Source organism: Vanessa tameamea, chromosome 21, assembly GCF_037043105.1.
Source record: "Vanessa tameamea isolate UH-Manoa-2023 chromosome 21, ilVanTame1 primary haplotype, whole genome shotgun sequence".
NCBI lineage: Eukaryota > Metazoa > Arthropoda > Insecta > Lepidoptera > Nymphalidae > Vanessa > Vanessa tameamea.
Window position 1 is genome coordinate 1,244,509 of NC_087329.1, and position 20,499 is coordinate 1,265,007.

The following is a 20,499-nucleotide window of genomic DNA, read 5'->3' on the forward strand; positions in this document are numbered from 1 at the left end:
TATTATATTTATAATAAACAACGAATACAATAATAAGGAACGATTTGTTTAAATCTTTACCAAAACCCTTTGAATATATGCACTGTTATCTGGTCATGTAACATAACGTCAAACATTATAATTATCCTCTTCGTTTTCATAATATACGTACAATAAACACGTATTATAAACGTTGGTGTTGAAGTCCTTGATATCAATTCGTTGAGTGACGTTCATAATGCGTTTCGAGCATATTTATTGATAAATTACACCTATTTAACCCCCAAATGTTGCAAATCAACGAGCCGCCGCAGCGCGAATTCGAATGACACGACGGTCTGCGTACGTCTACCTATTGTTTTAATAAACTTATTTGAATTTGTTTATTTAGTATCTACGTTAGTACGAGAGACGAGATTATTATTATTTATTATTATGGCATTCGTTGGCGGACGAGCATATGGGCCACTTGATGGTAAGTGGTCACCACCGCCCATAGACAAAGGTGCTGTAAGAACCACCATTCCTTACATGACATATGCGCTACCAACTTTGGGAACTAAGATGTTATGTCCCTTGTGCCTGTGATTACACTGGCTCACTCACCCTTCTAACCGGAACAAAACAATACAGAGTACTGTTATTTGGCGGTAGAATATCTGATGAGTGGGTGGTAACTACCCAGACGGGCTTGCACAAAACCCTACCACCAAGTAAATGGAGATGGTGTAATACTATGAACATTAATTAATCTTAACCGATGATGTAGATAATGACATGGTAATGAAATCCATTTTTGCTAATGAATTTCTGTGAATGTTGTTAATTTGTTAAGAATCTCGTGTTCGGCGGTGAAAACGTGAGGAAATCTGCATGTTTCGGTTGAAAATTTGCCACCGTATCCATCTGTATCCACCAACCTGTACTGTAGCGTAGCGGAATAGCCTCCTAACTTTCTCCACAAAAGGAAAGGTGTAGCCTTTTATTTGTATTTAGTACAAAATACATTTGAAAAACGTTACATAAAACTCGATGCGTAACGTAAATTCGCATCGATTCGTGATTACATAATACATTGCTCGTCATTTCCAGTAATTCTACGATTTTTATGGCTCAATTCATGTCCGGGTCGGCGTTATTGTTCTCCGAATTATTCTGCCCACGCTTCGCGTCTGTTCGTTCAATCGACGCCTCTCCGAGCCGTCACTCACAAGATTTCGGCCGAACACTAAACTGTATCGAACGATTGGTACGCAACTCGAATGCACAACACTCATTACCGTCGTTATATTTGTTTCCTTTTTAATTTGCAATTGTTATTAGTTCTAGGAGTCAGCGAGTCTGCTCTCTCGGTTTTGGGTAAACAAGGACGCAACGTTAGTTAACGTTCAGTGAGTACGAACGAATTTTATTTACGTACGTTTTTATTTACATTATAGAAAGGGGAATAACGTTAGACATGTAAATCGTATATTGTTAAACAATTATTCATTGTAAACGTCTTAACGTAATGTGAAATTGTATTTGTTTATGCGATAAAAGAAAAAAACACATACACGCATTATAATGACACGATAATTTGCCATTATTGAAACGATAGAATAATAATTCTACCACAAAGAACGATGTAAACTTGAGGAACGTATTTATTATTCACAATTATGATTATTCTTTTATATAAAGAATGGAACCATTGAATAGAGAAATAATAAGAAATGGTCTACATGGATGCGTTGTCACACAGAGCACGTAGGGTCACACACGGCTGCACTAAATATACCTAGGCGTTATTCTAGATGTGTACCCGACGTGTCTGAGGCTATCGAGATGTACGGAACGATATACGTATCTGTTTGTAAGATGACTGATTATAAAATGCATTTAGTTTACATTTAAGCTTGTATTGATATGATTAGTTAATGCTAAGATGTACATTGTGCATATATTATAAGATGTGATTAGGTATTAAGTATACGGGTCAGCGCACGGTTATCAAAACTCAACGCAAACGCAGAGTTAGCTTACGCAAACATGCAAACCAGCGTGTATACTCGAGAAAAATTTAAGCGCGACTCTGTGTATTGATTTATCCGTAGTAGTTACGTTTACGCTCGCGCAGACGCCTTCTCGCGTTAGTTTTTGCGTCTCTATTTGTTTTGATACTCTAAAGGAACAATTGATCGTGTTTTTTTTAATTCGCTTCAGTATTATAAATTCCTTAGGAACGTAAATAGTTCTGCCATAATATTTAGTATTACTATGATTTGAATTAACAATGGCATTTGACCATATTTTCACAAGAACGAAGGTTAAAAGGTCGCCTTTATCGATGTGGCCATCGTTAGTAGGTACCATTAGTTTCAATGTACCTATTCGTTACTTCTTATTGAACAATGAGCGTATTACTGCTAACTATTTAGGTGTTTTAGAAAACTCCTTTGAATACTTTAAATTATTTTAATAATTAAATAAAAAGTCAAAGTCATCAATTTATGAATTATAATCATATTTATGATCAGCTATAAAAGACACGTCATTTATTATATATATAGTAGTGCATATAATTAAGGTGATACTTGTCACCAATGAGAACTACATGCCAACAAAAAGAGGTTTTATATAAAATTTGATAAGATCGAAACAAATTTAATATGAAATAGTAAACAACAGATAAATAATACTTAAAAAGACACCGACATAATGAAAGCCTATGAAAATAAGCTATATTATGGATAGGACCATGATGAAGATCGACTTATCATAGTCATAAATCATAATGTTTTAGAGGTTTTTAAGTGGACACTATCTAACTGATTAGGCACAAAGATTCTTAGTGGCGCTTCCATGAAAGGATTTCTTTATTTTCGACCCTAGGGTCAGAAGATAGGCTTAATAGAGCTGATAATATTAAAAATATGGTCGTGAGACTAACCGAGATAATACGATTATTATCGCTGTAAATAGTTCTCCTTGATACGTTAACCTTTACTTGGCGGTCGGGCTTCGTGCAACAGTAGGTAGGTACCGTAGACTTTACATTACATTAACAGCCTGTAAATTTCCCACTGCTGGGATAAGGCCTCCTCTCCCTTTGAGAAGAAAGTTTGGAGCATATTCCACCACCCTACTCCAATGCAGGTTGGTGGAATACAGATGTGGCAGAATTTCGTTGAAATTAGACACATGCAGGTTTCCTCACGATGTTTTCCTTCACCGCACATGAAAATTCAGTAGTGCTTGCCTGGGTTTGAACCCGAAATCATCGGTTAAGATGCACGCGTTCTAACTGGGCCATCTCGGCTCACCGTAGACTTAGCTGAAAGAGCAATAATTCTAAAATCTATAACCGGATACACCTGTGTTCAGGTTTGTATGGTGATTGAACAGCTAGTCTAATTATAGGCACAAAGTAAAATCTAGTCGTCGTGATTAATGGCGTTTTGTTATTGTATGGAATATATTTAACACATCCATTGTCTGTGACCCGTGGTGTGGTGCTATTGTCTATGACCTTTCCATCATCGATGGTATCATTAAATATAAGATTTTTTATTACTTTTGATAATATTTTATGTCTGTTTATCTTTATGTTCGTTTTGACTTAATGAGTTAAATTCTTGAGGCGCTTTAAGTTATAAAAATCGATGATTATCAACTTATGAATAATAAATACTCCTACATACATAGAACTTGGTATATATTTATGTAACGCGTTGTTATACATTCTACTACTATACTATACTATACATCCTAGTTCATTCTACTACAATCTATAGAACTCCCTGAGTTATTTGAAATTTTAAAAGGATTTAGTTTTTCGTAAGAGTTCTTGATTTAGACTTTTAGTATAAAATTTCATATTCATTTGTAAAAGAAAATCTATCAATAGTGCTATATTGGAACTATTTTTTGGAAATATCATCGAACATCTTAACTAACTTTTCAACAGAGTATTTGATACAGGTATAGCAGACACAAATTAACATATTTGAATTCTTCCTTTAAATCGAAACAATTAAACCTATAAAAAATTGAAAATTATTATTGCATTTTTTTTTAGTTATCTGTAGTTAGTTAAGAAACCGACGACAGTAAACTCGTTGGTTTTTGAAAATTAAAAAAAAAACAAACTTTGGTTTATGGAGACGAGTCGCCGTGTCGCTAATTAGAGCTCTCATAAAACCTGAGGGTCCGTCGTCAATCAATGTTTAAGGGCACCGAGTTATTGGTGCAAGCGAGGTGCGAAGGGTGAAGTTGTAAAGATGGATACGGTAATTATTTAAAAAAAAAAACAATTAATTAAATATATTTTTTAATTTTATCATTTAGATTTTTATTTTGCGATCTAATTTTATAGGAAATACAAAAAAATACTTTTATATTATTATAATATATCTAAATTATTAACGAATTCGTTGTTTACTTAATACTTTAAATAAATCATAGCATTTATACTAATTTTATTATTTCTACAAGTAATTAATACCGCATATATAATTTCTAACATCCACGTCCGAAGTCCTCAACTGAATCGGTAACGCAATTGGTACCCAGCCTTATCTTTGCCGTATGTGTAGCGAGCCTAACGTGATGTCATCGAACCAAGCGAAGGTTGAACAGATTGACAAGATTTTTATATTAGTACAAAAGAGCATTCGTAGAGAAAGCTATCAATGAAAATGTTTTTAATCTGCCATCGTATAAAAAACGGTGTCTTCCGCTGATTCCTCTTTCGAAACTGTGGTAGTTTTTACTTTAATTATAAAAATGTATATTGAATAATTTGAATTTGTAGAAAATGTGATTTACTTTTATACTTTGGTTTTGTTAACGAAAACAATTTATTATTATATATGTTTTTACCTACCTATGTTTATTTAATTCAATCCGCAGCCATGTTACAGCGTTCAGTCCTTCCTACACATAGGTAGCAAAATATTTTGTTCTTTTTTAATTAGCAAAGTTGTTTTTTAAATGTGTATTGTATAAATACCATAAAAATATAACAAAATCTTTTTTAAGCTGTTGCATGCATTATATCCATTATATTGGCTGAATACTATTTGACTATGATGTAATTTTGTTATAAAAAAAATGTATAAACAGTTTATGCATGAATAAAAAATATATGTAACTGAATCTACTCTTTAACGGTTTTACTAATTTTAATGATTTCTTTAAATAAATAAATTCTTGTTTAACTTTGTCGAAGTCGGGACAGGCAACTAGTATTATACCTATACATCGTATCCATACATAAAACCTTAATTGAAAAAAGTTCTTATATCGCAGGGATTAAAGTTCAAATTAGTAAAAAATACTTTTTCAATTGAAGCAACACAATATACGAAATCAGTGAAGCAATTCTATATTTGTAATTTAATTCAAGGTATTTTTTAATATAGGAGTTGGTACAAAAAATAAAATATTAATTACTTAAATAGGTGTAATTTAATATTACGCATTACAAATTAGTATAATCTACAATCAGATTATATATATTATTATATTTATCTGTGCTTTTTTAACTATTCGTTTAATCCTACAAAAGTTCCTTTATCTGTGGGACCATTCTGTGAGAACTGACTCGAAACACGAAAATTCTATGAAACTTTGATTAAAAGAATTAAAATCTATATAACACCTTTTTTATTATATAGGTTGGCGGACAAGCAAATAGACCACCTGATGGTCACAACCATCCATAGACAATGGCGCTGTAAGAAATATTAACCATTCCTTACATCACCAATTCGCCACCGACTTTAGGAACTAAGATGTTATGTATCGTCTGCCTGTAGTTACACGTACCATAAGATGACCTCTTTGCCTGTTATACATTTAAAAGAAGAGTTATATTATACAGTGAAGTATAACATAGAATAATTTTGAAGTTTAGTAAAAATATTTCAAATATTTCTACTTAGCATAGGTTACTTGCTGTTATAGAACATATTGAAGTGTAAGCCATTTCTATTAATATTTTATTCCATGTCAAATTATCCCTGAATTCGTTCATTGCGATTGTTTCCCCCCCGTCTAATTCGAGGTTCCGTAACGCTCTACAGGGATTTGGAGATACGTAATTGAAACTCTGATAAGTTGGTAAGTAAGTTCAGTTTATAAAAAGCATATGTTTAAAAATAATTATAATCTATTTGAATATCATGTTTTGAATAAACGATGATTTTTTAAATTATTTTAATATAAAGTTATTTGAAGATTTTTGTAACAAGAACGTTTTTTTTGTAGTTTCAATTGTAGTTTCAATTTGTAACAAGAATATCACGTCTATAATCTAAATTTAAAGCGAATGAAACGGCGAAGCGAAATTTCGCATATAATCATACTAAACGCTAAAACTTTTTCCGAACGCGTTGCTTCTACTGGTATCAATTATATATGTGCCTATATATTTAGATAGCTATTTAAAAAAATCGTCTCATCATTAGAACTATTAACTATCCCTTCAATCACCACCACGACATCTATCTTGAAAGTTAGAGTATTGCTGATTGGTGGTAGAATATCTGATGCTGGGGTGGTACCGAGGCTTGCACAAAGTCCTACCACCATGTAAATGTTTTTAAGTATATTATGTTATAGTTATAAAATTATGTGGTATTGTTTCTAATAGATGGTTTATGCGTCACGCGCTTCCATTATTTCATAGCTAAACGCCTCGACCACACAAGAGGACAATGGAGATGACTGTATTTAATAACTATAGGTATATTTTGATTGTGTTTCGTAAACCTAGTCTTTTCTAATATTTTTAGTTGTTGTTCTAAAGTTTTAATTTTGATATGTCTACTTCACAGTTTTTAAATTGTTATTGTTCTGTCTCATTTTACATTTTAATAAATATCGTATTCTTTTAAAGCGCTGTCAATTAAAAGTTGTCAAATTTGTAGGTTACATCTCAATACCTAAGGTTAACTCATTCCTTCGAATATCATATTTTTTATGAATTATTGATTATATGCAAACCTTTTTTTTAATTAATTATCTGTAGGTGATGACTCAAACTACAAGATCGAATTTAGAACGCAAGTTTTCTAGAACGTTTCTGTAATGTTTAACCCTTCGTTATCTTCGATTTAAATAAAATTATTTAACTAAAATTGAAAATTAAATATACACAATAAAGTGAATAATAAATAAATATTCAAAATATATATTTTTATTCATAGGCTTATTGATATTCTCTTTCAACAACATCACCACGAAAACCTAACGTTCTACGACGTCTACCCTACACGCTCATTTTTATAAAAAAACATCACTAGCAACGACAAAACCGTGCGTAATAAAACAATCTCAATAAGGTATATGAATATGTTACTTTTAACAATTTATAATGTAAATTTAATTAACATTCTATATACGTTTTTCTCTGATAAAACTCATTTTTATAATAAATGTTTTTAATCGTTTTTCGATTCAACTATTGGTAAATTAAACATGGTTGTATTGAAATAATTTTACACATGAAACGAGCTAAACGAAGCACCTTTATGAAGTCAATAGCCGTGAAAGTATTGATGGAAACAATAAGGCTATAAATCTAAGCGAGATTGATCTCTGGACGGCTGGTCTAAACAGCGAGTCTAAATAGCATAGTTACAATATTATAGAAAAAATCCTTTCCAAATTTAAAGTGGCATAAAATACCGTCTTCCTTTCCTAATTTAAATTTATAATAAAAAAAAAAACAATACGAGGGTAAACAATAAAACGAAAAAATCATGATTTGCATACGTACATTAACAGCTTTCCACACTTTTACGCGTTCATGATAATTCGTAATGATTATAAGCAAGCTCCTGTTGAAATGCATCACCATATCGCTCGCGTGTTACCAGTAAAAGGAATAAATAATATTTCTTTGAAACTAAGCAAAAAGTTTTTAATAATCACGGTCCAATAGACCGACGGAGTAATTTTATAACACGTCATAAACAACGCAATTCTGCAATGACGAGGAAACGGTTGTACGTGTATTGTAATAAGGGTGAAAATCTTTTGGCCGTGTTAATCTTCACGCATAGATAAACTAATACTAATAATTATCCGCTGGAGGTGTTTAATTGTATCTATTTATCGGTTATTAGTCCATTTGGCATATCTCGTTAGAGACATCGCGGTGCAGGGCCGCCAGAAACGGTTTTTGTAACTTTTGGTAACTGACGCGAAAATTTCGTATTAAATTCTTGAATAATGTCAAAAGTATGAGTTTTTTTATGTTATATACGTCATCTTATGTTATCAATGTGTCGCAATTATTTAGCAATTTATTGGGACGTGAGACTAGTCGCCAGTTTCTGAAATCCTGAGAATTCAGATTTAATAATCTCTGGATTAATATTGAATGCTCATTGGTCGAAGATTGCAACATCGGCTGCCATCAGCCAATGAGCAGTCGAGGTAAAATTAAATAACAAACACGGTTAATTCAATAATTAAGATAATATTATCTAAGTAGACCTCTCCAATCCAATCGATAAGAGTCTCGACAGTGTATCTCTGTCATAGTTTGATAGGAGGCATTCTGACAAATCTGAAGAGCGCATGCAGCAAGATCACATGTCGGTAGTTTTTGAGTCCCGGGAATCGAATCCCAGACGAATGTAGCCGCATTAGCTAGCAAGTAGCTACTAATAATACGGTAGAAGATTTTGTTTTTCAATAAAACAATTTTAATTACAAAGTTTGTACAGCCACAGATTTCATGACCTAAGAATGTTCTAGATGTGTATCTATATCAGTAATTACATCAATTTGTAAGATGATGGCATGTTGAGAAGTAATTAATTAATCGCAGACACGTTACGCATTCTGTTTTGCTCTTTACACTTCTTAGATTTTATCTTTATGACAGAGAATCTGACGTAAGTAAAGTAAAGCTGATTATTAATTGAGATAGTTTTAAAACTGGCTGTTAAGGACGTTTCCAATGCCATTAAAATATAAAAAAGTTTCAATATAAAAAAAGTTTCATGTTATAATACTGTTCCTTTCTTTTTTTTTTAAATATAAATATGTATTGTGTATTTTTTATTCAGAAAAAAAAGTTTGTTTTTAATCTGTATTTCGTGTGTGTGCCTATATTTTTTTTAATAAGATCTTTGAATAAATCCTTCTTTTGACAACAGCTGCCACATTACTTTACTATATACGTTGTGTACGCTCATTACAGAACATACAAATCTGCGAACTTACTATCATATAGGTAACATATATCATATGTTATCATGTGAGTATTCAATAGGGACATTGTTAGCGTAATAAATATATTAATATAAATTACAATTAATAATGGAGACGATAGATACAATAATGACAATTAAATTAAGGACTTCTGATGTAGTTCTAATTATTTAAGAAGCTACTCTTATTATTTTCTTCAGTTAGATAGATAAGAAACACAATTAAAACACCTATTCTTTTAGTAATGATATATTTCGAAAACATGAAAAAAAATCACAGGTTTTGTTCCCGATTTGATTCCGCAGTTTTCTATTAAAGTATACCGCTACATATGACGTTTCTTAATAATTTAACTGGTCTGGAACTACTAGATCAAATCAAAATTAAACTTGATAAAACAAATCCAAGATTAATTGAAGGTAAGTATATCTAACGATAACTGATTCTGCCGAAACTGTCCAGAAGTTCACTGGTTTGGTATTATTTTATGCGTTATCTAGGAAAAAGTTATACATTTTATGTATAAATAATATCAAATAGATAGAGTAGATAGATATTTATAAAATACCTTCAAATTCATTTTTTATATAGGTACCCGACTGGAGAGGATTGCTTAGATAATATTACCTTAATGATTAAATTAACCGTGTTTGTTACTTAATTTTACCTCCACCGCTCATTGGCTGATGGCAGCCGATGACGCAATCTTCGACCAATGAACATTCAATATTAATCCAGATTATTAAATCTGAATTCTCAGGATTTCAGAAACTGCTGACTAGTCTCACGTCTCAATAAATTGAATGTAAGGGAACAAAGCTAGTTACGTATATGCAAGCAAGATTCTGGAATGTCATTAATTAAACGCCTCGAACACTCTTGGACATTTTGCGGGAACGTAAGTATTCTCGCTTTGTTCTTCTACAAGTCTAACTTAATACAAGTCGGTAGCTATCTCGGCGCGGGAAGGATTTGTAATTAGTCTTAGTCTAAGAATATCAGCGTGCACTGAATTGGTGACGAGACGTTTAATGTAGTCAGATTAGATACTTTAACTAAAGTAAGGTAAAGTTACGGTTCAATGTGCTACAGGAGAAAAGGCGTTTACTCTTGAGAAGATTTGGAACTAAGGTTACGCTGCTGTTGGTACGCGTAGCAGAATTACACCCGATATATACTGATGGTGATATTGACCAACGCAAGAAGTAGACAAGTGTGTGCGCCAACACAGATTCATTCTATTCCTTAACTCTGACAGTAAATCCGACACGACCGGAAATAATTAAGTCGCAGGACCAACTAACGGTTATACGTTCTTTTCAACACAAGCATACCCCACATGGTTGACGTTTATTAAAATTTAGAAAAGTGATCTCCTGATATTTGCGTCTTCTAAATTTGTTACTATATTCCACTGATCAGACGAATATTGTTTGACGTTAGAAAAGCTGGTAATTAATAGATAATCAATGTAACTTTACATCCTACTATCTGGAAATGTTTGCAACGAAAACATTCGCAATAACAATTCTTTTTTTTTTCTTTTCAAATAAACAATTAATTATCGTCATTTGTCTGTTCGCTGATCTCTAATCGACACAAATTGAAAAGTTTCAAATCGATCTATATTAACGATGCACTGAAGTTTGTTTACAGATCGCCTTACAGGCCGCGCCCACAAGATGGCCGTCGTGTGGCCGGTCGAAATTACTTCTGCCTGAGTGGAACTAAGCAGAATGAGACAGAACATTTTGGCGTAACAATACTAGTGTAGAATTAATAAAAAACTAAATCCTGAAATTAAAAAAAAAAGATATATTTTTATTCTTTTAAAACTTCAACTGTTTGAGAGCTATTCTGTGCTTAGTTAAACGGAACGAGCAGTTTCATAAATTAAGAACCGTTCGTAATACAAAAATTTTTAACACAATTCCAATTAGATTATCGTTCAGCTTAAGTTCAAAATAACCTTTGCCTAACAGTCATCATTAAAAAAAGTTACTTATTCAAATATTGAAATACAAAATTCCAATAAGTTCGAAAATTCTATGTAAAAGTGAAACTCATCGTAAACAAAGTAGGTACATCACTAGGTTAATTAAACAGCTCTATCAAATTACCGTTAATCGCTCATGAATCCAATTTAAAAATCGATTAAATGATCGATGTTGGCAGTCCGTTTCTCTATAAACGCGATTCTAGCCCCCAATAAACGATTACTTTAATAGCGTAATTTTATTGGCATATTGCATGAAATAATTTCTGCCCTGTAATTTTCTGCACATAGCCCTATAGGTTTCAACGTTTTCTTTAATTTAAGGGCACTCGATAAACTTGTTTAGTTAACCTCGTGTGTAAATATTTTCCATAGTTTTGATGTAAATTGTTTCACAATTATACATCAAGTGCATACAATATGGATCAAAGGAAAATTATTTTGATTGCTTCATTTCTTTTTGTATCGGAAATTTGTTACAAAACAATATATACCTATGATTTTAAATTCCGAAGTGACTCAGTGGATCGATGCGTCAAACTTAAATGAAGATCGCTCCCAAGCAACGTGTTCTCTTGTGTTTATATCTCAACAAACTAAACTAACAAACTAAACAAAGAAATCCTAGGAAACCTGCGTGTTTCGCAAATTCCACTGGTGTATCAAACAAACCATACTGAACAACGCACTGCTCTATACTTCCCCTTAAGGAGAGAAGATCTCAGCCCAATACTGGGACTTGTGCCTTTATTACTAAACTTGAAGTGTACTTGAAAAGTTAATTTAAAAATGGCATCTGATTGTGCTATTTACAGCCATTATAAATGAGGTTTCAATGTAAGAGAAACCTTTACTTGTCTGTCTCGGTAGATTTGACCTTTCGAAATAGAGATTTAGGCACGTTTAATTAAAATGGTAACTATTAACTGCTTGTAAGATGTTACATAAATAGGCACTTGAATATTAATCAGTTTCTTAGAAATAATGTTTAATTTTTTTTTGTTAGATAATATTTATTTGCTTTTAGAAATTAGTTTAAATTTCTTGTATAGAAATACAAAGTTTTTTTTAATAAAATTATTAACAAACAACATCAATTTTAATGTTGTACACGTCTATAACAGCCACGATATAAAATGGAATAAATTCTTTTAATCTTTTCATAGACACTATTGTGGAATTTAATGCAATAAAATTAACCAAAAAAGGCTGCAATTTTAAATGAAAAAAACATATAAAGAAGAACGCTAATTTTACAACCGTTTCCTTCGAAGCATTTATTAAACTCGAGGCGGTTTTGGTAATAAAAAACTCCATCGTTCTTAATACGAATAAACGTCAATGTCATTCTGACGCGCCATTTTGTCATCAATTAGACACAATATTAAATATTTGCTCTCTGTCCATTATAAAACGTGACATGATATCATTAATGAATACTTTACGGCCCTTATCAGAATTGTTAGTTATTAATAAAACAGACGTTACAATCCAGAATAAGTGTTTGGTATATTTGTAAAATACATACAAGGTAAACAAACTATTATTAAAGCGGTTTACGATTTGAAAACAGATAAAGAATAATATTTTCACTCTGTTTCTTTATATGGTAAGTAAAATAGAAAAAATAATCTTATTTATTGTCGAGCTAATATTATTTATTTTTTAAATTCTTTTTTTTTTTTTATTTATAAAGTAGACAAGGATGTTAAATAAATTGGTTATTTTTTAAATTATGTCATGTCTTTTTTACAAAGACGATAGATACTAGAACCGATATTTAAATTAAATTGATGAATTGATAAACCGTTAGATATACATTTGAATAATTCAATTAAAACTTTAGTACTAACTATATACCTACTAAATTTATAAGCATATACATATGTTATATATAGAGCAAACCAATATAATTGAGCCCTTAAATTCATATTCTTAAATCCAATTTTTAAGTGTCGTATGACGCTGTATTTTTTTTAAATCTAATGTTTTACCGTTGAAATAGGAGTTATAATATGAACAGTTTACTAAGAACATTAAGATATAATCGGTCTATGTTATTGCTTTCAAAGTATACAATTTTTAACTACAGCTTTAAAAACGATGTACCGACATTTTGTTTAATTTTTAAATCAACCCTCGCACCAAGTTTCTGTTAGATTACAATATTCTTATATATTATGTAATAGTGAATTCTCTATTATGTTTTCAATGAGCTTACGCATCGTTTATCCGATTGAGACGAAATGTTGTACATTTATTTTTGACACTTGATTAGGATTTCAGATGTAGTTACCTTTAACTGGTGACACAAGTGACGTAAAAAAAAAATATAAGAAAATTTAATTTAATAACTAGTTTTGAAGGAAATAAAATTATGGATAAATAGTATTATTAGATACTTTGTCCGATTGTTACATGTTATCGTACTAGTGGTCGAAATTATCTATATATATAAATATATATATGGATATAATAATATACATGTATTTGCATTTTTTGATAATTTTTTTAACCTTTTTATATAACATCAAAGCCTACAACATTATGATAAGTTAATTTAGCTTTTTTTATTGCCATATGGTATATAATATACATATATAATCTCAGATAGGAATAGGTTCATTGACATATAAATAAGTTTAAAAGAAGATAAGTCAAGTTTAAATTATTTACATGTACTTATAAACTTAATATAATCAGCGGGTATTGATTAAAGCGAGTTTAAAGTACTAATTGATTATCGTTTAAGTTACCGAAGGTTTGTAGAGCTGATAAACCTGATCACTCAGTACTTAATTGTAGTATAACAACGCAGGCCAGTCTATAATTTGATATACAGATAAACCCGTCGGGTTCTAGTTAAAATTACACCACAAAACTGGAATGCTATTGTATTCTGGTTTATCGGGTAAATCAGTGTAATCATTACATATTATAAAGTGACACGCGTGATAAACCCAAAATTAATAAACGGATTTTTATACGGTTTTTACTAATACACGGAGTGATTCGTGAAGGTATATAATATAATGGTTATATGTGTATGTCATTAGGTGTGTGTCTGTGTGTGCTTGTAATCTATAGGTGTATAATTCATTGAAGTTTTGGGCTAATAGGCTGAGATGTGATGATAAATGTATATCTATGTAAATATAGATGTAATGTGTCCGAAAAAATTATGTCGGCGATACATACATACATAGGGTGTATACGTCATACATAGGGTGTATACGTCATACATAGGGTGTATGACAAAATAAACCGACTATTAGAGATATACCTATATTATGATATTAACGTATCCTTATTCTTGCTGTGTGCTAATTATATATACAATGAAAATAATATCTGAGCTCTCATGATAAGCCTTACTTAGGGCTTATTTTTTTTTTGGTTTGTACTTGTTGCAACTATTTGCGTACCTTGTCACAATTAATTAAAAAATATATTTATATAACGTGTGCAGAGAACACAGTTTAGAGAGTGATCACTATAAATCTTACTTTTAATTGTAAAAAATGATTGTCCTGATTTTGATAAAACAAATTAGTTCATTATTTGTTAAAACAAATCGAAAATTAAAAAATGATTTATTTTTGTTTGAATTTAAGTTTATATCGATGCGAATATTGATTTGATATAGACCAGTGGTAAAATTAGAAAACTAACGAATAGTCGCAGATACTAATTCGGATTCGAACCGAATTTTATTGTCAATATGTTTTATACAATACATACCGTGTAGCCATTAGAGAATACATGCTTGTGGAAGTAAAATATATATTTCTATTTTCATTTACAACCATATCTCAGTCAATAGTTTTGACGGGACTCTATCCTGATACAAACAGCCATAACTTGACCAGCTGAGGTAATGTAATTACATAATTGTTAAGTTATGCTTCCCAGAGCCATTAAGATACTTTCATAATTTTATTTTTTAACATAGGTATATTAAATTTACATAGGGAGCAGCCATTTTGTAATATTATTTATGTTATTGATTTATAAAAGGTAGCTAATATTATATTTATCATAAAACTATAATTATTGTTTTATTTTTTTTCATTCCGACGGATTTATTTATATTTTTCATTATTCTGTGATTGTTCAATACTATACCTAATGTGTAAATATTTAAAGTAACAATTTTAAACTTTAATAACTGACATATATTACCTACAGAATTTCGAACGTAGAGAGACTTTTAAATATTTGAACATTTAGATAAAAACCGTTAGGTATAGGATCGAAATTTAAAATATTTCGATAAAAAAAAATCAGTAATATTCATCTATGAATCTATAGAAACAAAATTTTAATAATCATTATTTTTATTAAAACGTCATTTAAAATTAAAATTATCATACGATTAGGTTTTTTTTTAAACCTTTGTAGGTATGTGATGAATGAGTGAACGAATGTCAAGTCACTCACTGATTTCAGTAATGATAATAATTAAAACAAAATCGATTAAAATGAATTGAACGTCAGATATTTCATTCATTCTTTAATTTAAACCACTCTAAGAACATGCAACTTTAATGAATTTTGTCTTTACATGATTCTGTATCGAATTTTATATGTAGGTATTCCTATTCGTTAAAGAAAGTTTGGGAAATGGACGCGTTGGTAATACATGACCACAAATAAGTAACTAAGATGGCGTGTTCATATGCCTGTAATTACACTGACTCACTCATCCTAAATACTGGAACAAAGTAACAGTGTATCACTGTTAAGAAAAAGGATAATGTCAGCAGTTTATAGGTACCATTTGTCCAATTAATTTAACTGAAATATACAGGGTTATTGGTAATTCGACTTATTCCCGTTAGGAGGTAATAGGGGTGATTATTTGCGATAATTTTAACCCCATATGCATAATGCAAAAGTGAACCATTTTTGAGTTATCACGTTTTTTAATTTTTTTCAAAATAAGTCAAATATGCAACTTCAAAAATTTATTTAAAAAAAAGTATCAATTAAAATCTATTTTTTTCTTCTGATTTATAAAAACGTATAAACACTGGTTATTTGTCAATATTAAAACAATAATTATCGGTCCAAATTTAAAAATGCGAAAAATATTAAAATTATTTTTTTTGATTTTTTTTCCACAAAAATGTTACCTACCCAGACGGGCTTGCAAAAAGCCCTAGCAAAAGTAAAGTTTTTGAAAATGGAAATAATAATGAAAGTTGCCAGTACCAAATTGTTCTTTTGGTCATTTTTTCACATTTAAAAAAAAAAGTATTTGGAATAATATTTCTTATATCCATGCGTTAGTAGTTTGCAGAGCGTGAGAGCTAAGATCCTCATCTCTGCCAATCAGATCCACTCACTCTTCACACCGGAATACATCAATACAAAGTATCATTGCTTGTTCATTCATTCATAACTGCACTGTCGAGGACAGTTCAATTTCAAAGTATTAAACCATTACCTACGAAACAAAGTGGTATGATCGTCTGTCCATTTGTTCTTCGCTCAATGTAACAAATATACTTATTTAATTATTACTTTTTTTTGATATGGTAACATTTAATAATATCCATATGTAGATAAAAATATATATCATAAAAAATATTTAAGCTGTTATCCAATCAACCAAAATTCTCACGATAATCATTTTTGTATATAAAGATTTTTTATACTTATTTATTTTTAACTTGCCTGCAGTTTTGCCATGGTTTACATATTATATATTCTTAAATTTGAAATTCATATTTACAATGTAGGTTTGTTTTTTAATTAGATACTAACCTACAAATATTTAATAAAAATAAAAGTTGTAGGTACTAGTATAACTTTCTATTCATTAATTTACAGTTAAATAGTCTATAAAATTGATTAAAGTTAAATCATTTAAGTACATTAAAATACTATATAATTTAAAAATTAGTCAATGACGGCAATTAAAAGAAAATATTTAAACCAAAGGCACAATGCAAGAAACATTCGAGGAGGTAAGTTTTGAAAAAGTTTTTAAAAGGGTTTGGCGGGAAAAAACTGGCACATCACAAAGGAGTTCCGATTACGTTGAACAGTTTTTCTTTTTTCAAAATTTCACGCGCTTTGATGTTCGTCACCCTCGAAATTTCTGGCGCCCCTCGCTCGGATACTTTAATAAAATATTGTTTAAATGTGATTCTACTTAATAATTATAATTACGTAGTCTTTTGTAATGACGCTTAAGCACCTTTTCTTAAGACGAGTGTCTATGCTACGGTTCAATTTATCTTTTTTATTATTACTTGTAACACGGGTGGTAACAATTATTTTTATGGACGTACGTCGAACTTTTTTTTTATGTACGTGTAAGCTTCATTTACACTTTTTTCTACGATAAATATCCAAATATGGACATTTTATTTTTATATAAGCAAATATCGAAAATACTAAGCGCGACCCTATATATCATATATATTTGAAAACATTATATAGTTCAATTATATAATTGAAACTTGAATGTGTCTTTCAACATAATATTAAGTTAAACGTGGTTTAATTTGTTTTTATTACAATAATCAACGGATCGAAACTGTGAATGGATACTTTTAGACACAATAACTTTGCCTGTAAATGGGTAATTATTAAGAAAATAAATGAAAATTTAATAAAAAAAAATCTAGTAACAAAAAAAACCTTACATTTTTTTTCTATCCCTTATAAATTATTGTAGCAATGACCTTAGACTTGTAACAGCTTTGAATATTGTGATAACATTTCATCAATTAGGCCTACTTCTAGAACCATGTACCTACCTATAGTTTAATAGTTAAAAGGTACGATGCAAGAATAGTTCATAACAAAATAATATATTTACATGTTAGTTATAAGTATGTGACAGATAATTTATAGATTTATTACGTGATATACGTGAACATGTAGGTATTTTATCGTTTGTCTTAAATTTGAAATTGTTTTATGAAAGTAAAATGATTCTGTTCTGGCAAATGAGTTACAGTAAATTTTGTGACTATTTTGTATTAAAAAAAAACATTCAATAATTACCTATTTTGATTTTTAAAACTCAAACAACTTTATGAAAGATAATTAATTATCTGAATGACAAATTTTACTACAATTATTAAATAGTTTTGACACATTAGCCGTGATACAGGTTCAATCGTAGGAAAATTTATTTAAGAAATATACATTTTAAGATCATTAAAAATATTCAGTTACCTATTTACATGTTGTTCGACGAGTTATTCTTTTTTTTTTAATTACTATGACTGCGAATTTAAAATTAATGATCTAGTCGTCTGATGCAAAAAAAAATGTTTTACACCGTGTAGGCTTGATATCTTTTTAACAAATAAATTTTAATCTTTAAAATTAAGATATTTCATTTTGCAATGCCTTTTTACAATTTCATTTTTAGTATTTCGTGTTTTAACTTAGACGTTTTGAACTAAGAACACTGTTAACGAAACAATTTATTGAAATATTTTAATAATATATTATATAACTTATCAAAAGTATAATTATATAGTTATTTCTTTGTGTGTTCATTTATAATATATGAATCGATATCGCAGTTTTGTTACGAGGGATTTAGTTTTCGTAATAAACTATTTCGTCGTACTTAATCGTCCCGTCGGGTGCAGTTTTAGCGAAATAATGCGCCTATTACGCACAGGCTGCACTACAACCCACTACTAAAAATAAACGGATATACTTATGCCTATTCCATAAATAATATCATTTGATTAACACTTTTCCTATATTTTTGACAATTGTTATTATAATTTGAATGTAATTATCGATATATTTCTCGTGTACAAACTTAATAGGTTACAATATTCGTTCGTACAGACTTTTCTTAGGTTAAAAATTACAATAATTTCTACCAAATAAGGGTTCTCTCTAATTTAGCGGGTTATTTTGAAGTATAGTTTTAATACCTGCTTTTATGTTTATTTTTATTTATAAGCCTTGTAAGTATCTGTTTTTATGTAATTATTGTTGAAAACATCAAATACAATACATATATTAAAATATTTAGTGGCCGCGTCTAGCAGGTTTTCAACATTAAACCGGATCGGACCGAGTCTATATTAATTAATGACATTGTCATCTAAATACAGCAATCGATTAATTATATTTTGGTAGAGTTGTTTTATAAACAACTCTGCACGCTGTCACGAGAAACACTTCATGTTTACAAATGAGAAGGCCTAGTACTGTTTACTTACCTAGTTTTATACGGACTACGTGAATTATGGGCAAATATGATGGTCACACACAACACTCAGAGCACGAATAACGGAATGAGGACCGATAGTGGGCACGATCACAGGGCGACGAGCGACGGCGGTGCTTGTGGCCGCGGGGCCGTACTGACCTGCCACTCTTGGTGATCACCATCTCGGTGCCGAGCTTGTGAAACTTCTCCCATAGGTCCTTCCCCTCGAGGGTGACTTTAGGGTCATCGACGACTCCGTCGTCGTCGGGAGGTAGCGGCGCATACGGCGGCGGCGGCGGCTTGAGCAGCGGACAGGGCGCGGACAGCGCGGCGGCAGCGGCCAGCGCGGCCGGCAGGTAAGGCGGCGGCGGCAGTGCCCCCGCCGTCAGCAGCGCCGACACCGAGAAGTCGCTCGGCCGCGGCGCCAGCAGCGGGTGGAAGGCGACGGCGTCGCGCCGCTCCGCGCCCTCGAAGCGCATGCCCGCGCCGCCCGGAATCCACGGCGTGCGCTCCACGACCGGCGTGCCCGTCGGCTCCAGCGGTCGCACTCGCGCCCGCTCATACAAGGTCCATGACGCGCCGGCGGCGGCTCGCAGTCACGCGGTGACACTCGCGCTGCGACGGCGACACTCGTTCGCTCCGTGACGACACCCGCTCGCGCGGCAGGCGTCAAACGACTGGCCGGCGGCGGCGCCGGCTCCGACACCCCTCCCGCCGCGGCCAATGGCGCGGCGCGGCCCGCCCCCGGCGCGGGGCGCGGGCGGGGCGCGGCGCCGCGAGCCTTGTTTTTTCGTCGCGGCGAGGTGTCCGCGCTCCGCCGCCGCCACACCTCGCCGCGCGGCGCGGGCGCGGGCTCGCGGCCGCTAATCTGGTTAATGCGGCGCGCGGCCGCGCGGGGGCGACGCTCGCGCCCGCCGCCGCCGCCTCCTTCTAATTGGACACGTTTCCGTTCGTTCATCAATTGAGCTCGTTACGACGATATCTTTTGTACGCCGCTCTCCACGACCTCCCGCCGCCGCTCCGCGACGCCACTCTACCACTTCCGAGCTTCTCGCCACGACGACGGTTACGGTTCCACTACGGCGCGGGTCTCACCATCTCAACAAAACTTTTAACT

At 32.3% G+C, this 20,499-nt stretch overlaps 1 protein-coding gene across 12 annotated transcripts in view; it reads right to left on the reverse strand.

The window, feature by feature from the left end:
• LOC113396886 (optomotor-blind protein) overlaps positions 1-20,078 on the reverse strand; it is a 107,328-nt gene extending 87,250 nt beyond the window's left edge. For 8 of the 12 annotated variants that reach the window (XM_026634967.2, XM_026634965.2, XM_026634963.2 and 5 more), the window contains exon 1: positions 19,542-20,078. In XM_026634967.2, the coding sequence (XP_026490752.1) occupies positions 19,542-19,861 (320 nt within the window). In that variant the 5' untranslated portion in view covers positions 19,862-20,078. The remainder of the gene's footprint in view (positions 1-19,541) is intronic. The other 4 variants (XM_026634964.2, XM_026634962.2, XM_026634961.2 and 1 more) reach the window with 1 other exon arrangement.
• Positions 20,079-20,499: the final 421 nt, after the last annotated feature.